Source organism: Bidens hawaiensis, unplaced genomic scaffold, assembly GCF_021521415.1.
Source record: "Bidens hawaiensis isolate Kalapana, Puna unplaced genomic scaffold, B.hawaiensis_p1.1 tig00041304_1, whole genome shotgun sequence".
Lineage (NCBI taxonomy): Eukaryota > Viridiplantae > Streptophyta > Magnoliopsida > Asterales > Asteraceae > Bidens > Bidens hawaiensis.
In genome coordinates this window covers 114,200-122,717 of record NW_027497320.1, presented here as the reverse complement: position 1 = coordinate 122,717, position 8,518 = coordinate 114,200, and the positions used below count along the sequence as shown (strand labels likewise).

The window sequence follows — 8,518 nt, the reverse complement described above, 5'->3', positions numbered from 1 at the left end:
CGTTATCAAGTATATTATATTTGGCCCTGCTCCATTTTTATTGAAACTTAGGTCGAAACGAAAAGAAAAATGAGCTCAGCCTAACTGCATGATCGTAGTTTTTTTTAATGCGTTGTATTTTAAAAGTTATTAAAGAAAAATAAGATTTGAGCTATTATAATAATAATAATAATAATAATAATAATAATGATAAGGAAAATAAATACTTGGAGTTTACTCGAGAAGTAATAATAATAGTACTATATCTATAATATATATAAACGAAAACCCTAAAATCCTACATGTCGCGATGTGGTCGCTTCCCTCTTTTATGGAAGCCACCAGATTGTTTGACTTTTAAATGGAAGCTTCTCATTGATTTAACCCAAATTCATGGGTATGGGTCTTACTAAAACCAGATAGCTCTTAAACGGGTTATAACATCTTAAATTAAAAATTAATCTTACCAATTATTTGATATGAAAATCCTATAAAATAGGGATATACTAAAATTTAATATCCAATTTAAAAAGAAAAAGATATTATTTATAATTAATAAACAGTTTTAAAGCAAAAAAACATGAGCGATTCATGGGTCACCAAATCCAGATAGCTTTTAAACAGGTTATAACATATCATTTATTTATGAAACCCTTTCATCATCAAACCCTAAGTATATTATTAACTTTCTTACAATAAAAAAAATTAAAATAAAAAAAATAAATATTAAAAAACGAAAAATGTAAAGCAGCCATTATCTCAAGCCATCAGATTGCTTTATGTGTAAATGAAGGCTTCTCACGCATTTGACCCGATTTCACGGGTAAAGGTTTCACCAAACCCAGATAACTCTTAAACGGGTTATAACATCTCATTATATTAAAAATTAATCCCATCAAATATTTGATATGAAAATCCAATAAAATAGGGATATACTAAAAATTAATATCCTATTTTATTTAAAGAAAATATATTATTTATAATTAAGAAACAATTTTATAATAAAGAAAATATTATTTATAATTAAGAAACAATTTTATAATAAAGAAAATAAACAGGTAATGGGTATCACCAAACCCAGATAGCGTTTAAACCGGATTATAACATATCATTTATTTGTGAAACTATTTTATCATCAAATCTCAAGTACATTAATTATTAACTTTCTTACAATAAATAAAATTAAAATTCAAATATATATATATAAATATTAAAAACGAATAATGTAAAATAAATCCTGTAATACGAGAGATAAAATCTAGTTTATAATATAATAATAAAAAAATGTTGTAGAGAGTGCACGTGTGATAGTGTACATATTGGTATAAATCTTCATTATGAATATTTTTATTCTTTCAAAGAACATTTGATAGGCACGAATTAAACCGACGTACAGAGTCGGTAATAATTGACTATAATTTAGGAGTTAGTATAATTCAAGAAATCACAATTGTATTTCCTCCTTACACATCCAATAAGGTATGTATTTTCCTCTTTATATTTTTGTTAATTAATTAACTTTAATTAGAAATATTATTTAAATATTACTAGAATAGAAATAGAATTAACATTATGAATCCAAGAGTAAATTGTATTAGCAAAAATGATACCCCTTCAATATTATAAATAATAAATAACCTAGAGGTCAAGGGTAGCAATTTATTGGAGTAGGGCATATGGTTTTGGCATAACCTGTCTAGCATGTGCACAACTAGATTGTGGTATGGTATGACCGCTTTAACCATGAATGGGTAAGAGGGACTATAAATTATTAGTTATGGCTGTTAAAACCATAATATTGTCTGGACTGGAATAGTTGTGCACAATATTAACAGTTATGTATGTGATGGGTCTAGGAAAAATTAAAAACTTGCTTCCTAGATACAAATAAGTAACCTAGTATATTAAATCATAGATTCCTGTTAAAGTGGGAGGAGCGAAAGTAGTTGAAGAAAGTCTGTTCAGGTGAGTTACTTAAACTATTTTCAAAACTCTGATACATGCTCATAAAACTATTTGGACTGTGATTGATCATGTATTTGCATGGCGCATATGGTGTGGCACCCAAGGTGTTATATATATTATAATGATAATTATATTTTCCCGAGGGGACATGCACTTAATACAGCAGCAGACGTGCGTAAACTCTGTATGTGCGAATATATAATGCTGACCCGGCTTTAACGTGAAGCGGGCGGGTTATGATTATGGCATGACATGCAATGAGCTCATATGTGATCAATAAAGTTATTTTTGTGTCTGATTTATTGAATATGTCAGTTTATGTGACTCACCAGTTTTGTGCTGACGTATTTTTTTTTTCACCTGAGCATGTATTATAGGTTGATATATAAGGGCATGGAGATTAGCTGCTAACTCTTGGAAGAATTTAGACGTTTATCCTATTACAACCGCGTTTTGTAATATGTGTAATAGTTAGACATGTAACTGATATTTTAGTTTTTATATAAGATTACGTCTCCGTTGTAAGTCTGTGTTGACTGGTCACTGTAAGTGCCCCATCTTGGGAGGGGTGTGACACAAAATGCCTAACCACTCTACTTATAAATAAAACAAGCATTTGGGTTGGACCGGATTAATGGACCGGATGCTCATACATTAGATTCTGACCCATCTATCCTCTATAAATGGGCTTAATGCCCAGTTTGATAAGATCATTTCTCTTAACAATTCTTATCAACGGTTCCTCTGCACGTTAATTACCTCCTTTTTTCTTTATTACTCTTATATACAATGCAATTATTTGCAGTTATTTTCCACACGCATGTTCATACATGATGGAGAAGCCGACGCGTGAATGGTTATTCTCCTACATTTTCCAACTTTCCATATAACAATCTCGTTAGATAACCTTAGCCATATGGTAAATATGATTATATGATGGAATGGAAGGTGAAATGGAATGAATTATTCATAAGAAATAAAATAAAACATGTTTGGTTATCATGTTTTAATGGAATGGATCATTCCTAAGAGAATGATATTCCTTCTATTTTTAGAATTTTCATTCCTCTGGTAGGTAATTTTTTTTCCTTTCCATCAAGGAATGGTAAGAAGACAACAACAACAATATTATTATTATATTGTTTTGCATATTAAAATATAGCTATTATTAGATTAGAATTATTATTATACAATTAGGGCTCTAAACGAACCGAATGAACACAAACAAGGCCTTGTTCATGTTCGTTCGTTAAGAAAATAATGTGTTCACGAACGGTTCACGAACACTTACCGAACGAGAGTTTATGTTCGTGTTCGTTCATTAAAGAAATTAATGTGTTCATGAGCGATTCACGAACACAAACGAACACAAATAAAATCGGCAGAGCCTAGAGATTGAGACCAATGTATTCATCAATGTGAATAATGAAAGCCTGTAAACGAATCGAATGAACATGAACAAGGGCACGCTCATGTTCGTTCATTTAACTTAAAAGAACACGGACACTTAATTGAACAAATATTTATGTTCATGTTCGTTTATTTAAAAATGGACATTTGTGTTCGTTTGTTTAAAATATGAACAAAGATAAACAAACATGAATGAACAAATGCAAATGAACACAAATATAAACGAACTTAAATGAAAACACTTAAAATGAACACATATTAACAAATATAAAACCTTTAAGCAGAGGACCTATCCGTATTTTATGTTCTATTAGTACATTAACGAACAAACATAAACGAACGTTCATGAATGCAAATGAACGAACAGAACACGTGTTCATGTTCGTTCGTTTAATTAAACGAACACAACTTTTTTTTTATGTTCATTCGTTTATTAAATAAACGAACATAAACGAACTTCCCGCCGAACGGCTCACGAATAGTTCACCAAACGTTCGGTTCGTTTACAGGCCTATATACTATCAATATTATTGTTATTTTAAATCTGGTGAATTAATACTTCACAACATGCATGCGTGATTCAATGTTTTTACGATTATTTTTATTCGTTTTAACAATCTCGTTGCAACGCACTGGCCCGAAAATTAGTTATTATGAATATTCATATTATTATCAATATTATCTTCTACTACTACTACTACTACTACTACTACTACTACTACTACTACTACTAATAATAATAATAATAATAATAATAATAATAATAATAATAAAGTGATGAATCATTCTATTTCTACATGGTAACCAAACATGACAATGAAATGATAATGATTCATTTCATTCCTTTCCCCATTTCATTACCACGTCCATTCCATTTCCTTATTCATTCAATTATCGCATACCAAACAGATAGTTAAAATAAACTTATTTTATTGCATAGAAGAATGTTTTATAGAACTTACGATGTTACTTAAATCTTCTAGGTATATATTTATAGTGGAAAGTTAACGTACAAATGAAATTAAGGTGCTAATTGTGAAACTCAAGTAGAGTAATTATATATACAAGTAAGTAATTACGTAATTACATCATAGTACTATGATGTAATTACGTAATTACTTACTTGTATATATAATTACTCTACTTGATTTTCACAATTAGTATGTTAATCATTTACATTTGATCCAAATCCTATATTTATTAGTCACGTTTGAACAATCTTTTATATATAGTATCTCATGCATGTAATAAAACATTCTTGTATTATCATCGACTCAGCGTATATAGCTAATGGATACCTTGATGATAAAGAAACACGTGCTATCCTTAATCGTCTGAATATCACTTCAATCCTATAGCAATCACATCTATCAACTAGTTTGTCTAAATCGTCATTTGAAAGCCTTTTAATTTTAAAAATATATTTTTTCTTCATATTCTACGTGAATTATTAGTTTAAATGTGACTCAAAGTCATGTAGTTAAGACATTCGGGCAGCACATGAATGTGATGACCTGTAGCCCAAAATTGTTGCTTCTTGATGTTACACGACTCATATAATAGACATCCAAATACAATTTACATATGAGTTAGAGTAGGTGATGAGTATACTTCTTAAAAATTTTCTAGCATGACCTTTATGATTTTCTAATGTATTTTTATTTATTTATTTTCAACGGCTATGCATTATAAACAAGGTCCCACGTGTGACCCAAAATGCAACCAGACAAGCCTAAACAAAGCATACAATAAGGTATAAAAAAATATATAGAAATTACATGATTAATGGTATACTGGATCTAGCATTAAGCCAAAGAAAGATATCTTCCTTACTCATCTCCAGTATTATAACTTTTCAGAAACACTTGTTATTGAATAACGTCTCGTTCCTACTCTTCCACAGGTTCCAGAAAGTGACAAGAAAAATTGCCCGTTGCTCGTATTATCCTCTGTTTCACATTAGTCGTCACCAAAAAGATCCAACACTTCCCTTACCGAAATAATTTCTATAAATGAGATTTTTAGTTAAAAGCATACCGGAGTCGGGACTAAATTTCCCATAGGTTACCGAAAGTAGTTTAGTTCCTAATGTATTTGTTGTAGTAATATGATATGATTATCAATCAATCAATGAGAGTAATCTACAATTAAGATGCGAAATTGTAAAAAGGAAACAAAATACGCTTATTTATGAAGGCAAGGCCAAATTAAGCATCCATCCACGTTGTCCAACAACTGCTTGCTTATTAATTCAATAAACAAATAGGCTTCCTTCCACCTGCAGGCGGCAGCAAAGCAATGCTCCACCACCACCACCGGAGTTGACAGCCCCTCAGCAGCCCTGAACCCTAACTATCAACCGATCCATTCAGACTCCGTCAAGGTCAGATTTCCCCCCTTTCTTTCTTTCTTTCTTTCACTTGCTCTGCTATTATTATTATTATTATTATTATTATTATTATTATTATTATTATTATTATTATTTATTAGTAATAACTTTTTCCGATTCATTTCGACTAATCCATCAAATCGGACTCGCATTTTCATTTTAACATGCATTCATCTTTTCTACTTGTATTTCTAATCATTCGTATTTGATAATTTGTCAGCACTCTTGAAACATCCAATCGTAATTGGATTCACTTGTTCACCTAATACACCTGTGAAATTTGTAAATAAAATTGGGCTCGACCTCCTTTTTTAAAGCTCTAGCTCCACTCGTGAGTTGTTTTTCAAGCTTGGGCTCAACTAGCTTACTATTTATTAATTAATAATCAATTTATATGCGTATTTAATTATTTTTATATATTATTGAAAAAAAAACCTTATATAACCCTAAGCTCGGCTCGAGCTCGGTTGTGCAGGGTGAAATTAATACATAGAAGTCCAAAATAGGTACAATTAACAAATACACAAGGCTCGAGCTTTATTTGAGGCTTGGACTTGGCCCGTTTCGAGCTCGAGTAGTTCGCAAGCGGCTTGGCTCGTTTGCAACCCTAATCGTACCCTCTCTGTAGTTTGAAACATCGGTGGTTAAATTTTGAGTTCAAATTTCATATTGATATATGAATTTGTATCCTTTCAAAATGTTACTGAAATTTATATTATATTCTACAGGCAGACTAAATTTACCATCAAATCTTTGACAGATTGTGTATCGATTTAGAGCATTGATTTATTTAGATTTTGTCTTTAATCTGTAATAACTATTTTCCTTTTGCAGATTAATGGAGGGCGTACGCCCAGTTACAGAATATCTAATCGACATAGCATCAGATAATGATGACAAATTGAGTGAAAGAACAACACCTACGGATGATCAGTCTTTCCTCTTATATTTCATCATGGGAACCTATTTTGGGCCCGATCTGAAAAACGAGCCACAGCGGTCCGTTTTCCAAAGACAGGCCAAGGGTCTTTCACCATACAGACCAGAAAACCTAGCTGGTTCTTGCATGAAAACAGTTGAAGTAGAAAGAATTTACTATTACATACTTAGAAAAGCCGATCAGTCAGTTATATTAAAACTGCCTTTTCTCCAGCAGTTTCTTCACGGGAATCTTCCGATCTCTACAAAAACCAAAACACCAACTTTCCCACAGTTTGATGATCTTTTCCCACCAAATTTGCACCCGGTTTCAATGGTCAAAGGCCAATATGAAGCCATTAATAACATTGTATTCATCAGTGACCCCAAAATCCGGTACATTGCACCTGAGTATCTTGAAAGATTTAAGAGGTTGACTAAACTTGAAGATGTCTGTTTGGATAAAGATGACGCCATGTGTCATACATCTGTTGATGGAAAAGTTTTATATAATATCGACTTGCAGGAGGTCGAATGCCATGAAGAATTAACATCAATATCTTGTAATCATACGATTCACACCCCATTGAAGCGTAGTGCACCTGGAAACAGTAATAATAATATTAACAATACTCCGGTTTCGGACTCTGTGACAAAAAATGGTACACTAGCTGTATGTGGTTCTGGTGATCGTATGCCGACTGGGATGAAAACGGGTAACTTGGCTGAACTCGGGTCAGATATGATATTCTTTCCTTGTAAACCGAGTCAGGAAGAGTTGGTCAACATGATGAGTGCAACTAAAAATGGATGCTTGTTAACCGGAAGTGCTACAAAGGGTCAAATTGGTCATAATATTGGAAGCATCGACATTGGGGAATGTGAAGATTCGTATCTATTTCGTGCATCTCTTCCTGGAGTAAAAAGGGATGAAAGTAAGTTCTTTATGCGTGCTTTTAAGCGATAACTTGATGTTGAGTAATCATAATTATAATCATATAAACCGCTATAATACTTGTTACATAATTTGTGGGTGCAGGGGAATTCAGTTGTGAGGTTGAAGATGATGGTAAAGTATCTGTGAGGGGTGTGACTGTTACTGGTGAGAAAAACGCGGGTAGATTTGATCAGACATTTGAAATGCAGTCTCAGAACCTTTGTCCACCGGGTCACTTTTCGGTCTCGTTTAAGCTTCCGGGTCCAGTTGACCCTCAACAGTTTTCTGGGAATTTTGGGACTGATGGGATTCTTGAAGGGATAGTGAAGAAGGCAACAAAAAAGATGAAAAGATGATTAAGATGCATATACTGGTATGTATTGCATCATGGGTTTTCTATTAGGATTCAGTGTTTTCTTTTAATTAGATGTGTTAACTAGTTCTGAATTATGATGATAGTGTTGGGTACCTTATATGTTGTTTGGGTGACAGACTATGGATATGAGTAGAATTAACCGATATCCTATCATGTGTACTCGTCGCGAATTCTATTTTTAGTATAGGGTAGACGGTATTGTGACTTGCTACTTGATGTGGTGAACTGAGCTACACGTAACGTGTCAAAACTTGTATTTTACCGTGTAAGCCGAAACACACAAAATATTTTTTTATGCATTAAGATAACACTCTTGAGGGAGCCTATTTTCTCTATGGTTTTAAGTTTGTGCAAATTAGAGTCAGTGTATTTGACACAAATAAATACATGAGTCTTGGATCAATCAGTTTCACCCCTAGGCCCTAGCATTTACTACTTTATGTGGACCATCATTTGGTGAGTTTGTCTATTTATTATTTCTTTCATGAAAGTGAACATATACATGATACAAGGCAGACTTTGGATTGACATTGTCTTTACTTTT

The 8,518-nt window shown here is 32.3% G+C and overlaps 1 protein-coding gene across 1 annotated transcript; it reads left to right on the top strand.

Annotated features, from left to right (window-relative positions):
- The first annotated feature begins 6,580 nt into the window (after nt 1-6,580).
- LOC143592856 (increased DNA methylation 2-like) lies at nt 6,581-8,059 on the top strand. The gene is made up of 2 exons (XM_077072665.1): nt 6,581-7,596; nt 7,701-8,059. The coding sequence occupies exons 1-2, from the start codon at nt 6,582-6,584 to the stop codon at nt 7,952-7,954; spliced, it is 1,269 nt and encodes a 422-aa protein (XP_076928780.1). The 5' UTR covers nt 6,581; the 3' UTR covers nt 7,955-8,059.
- Nucleotides 8,060-8,518: the final 459 nt, after the last annotated feature.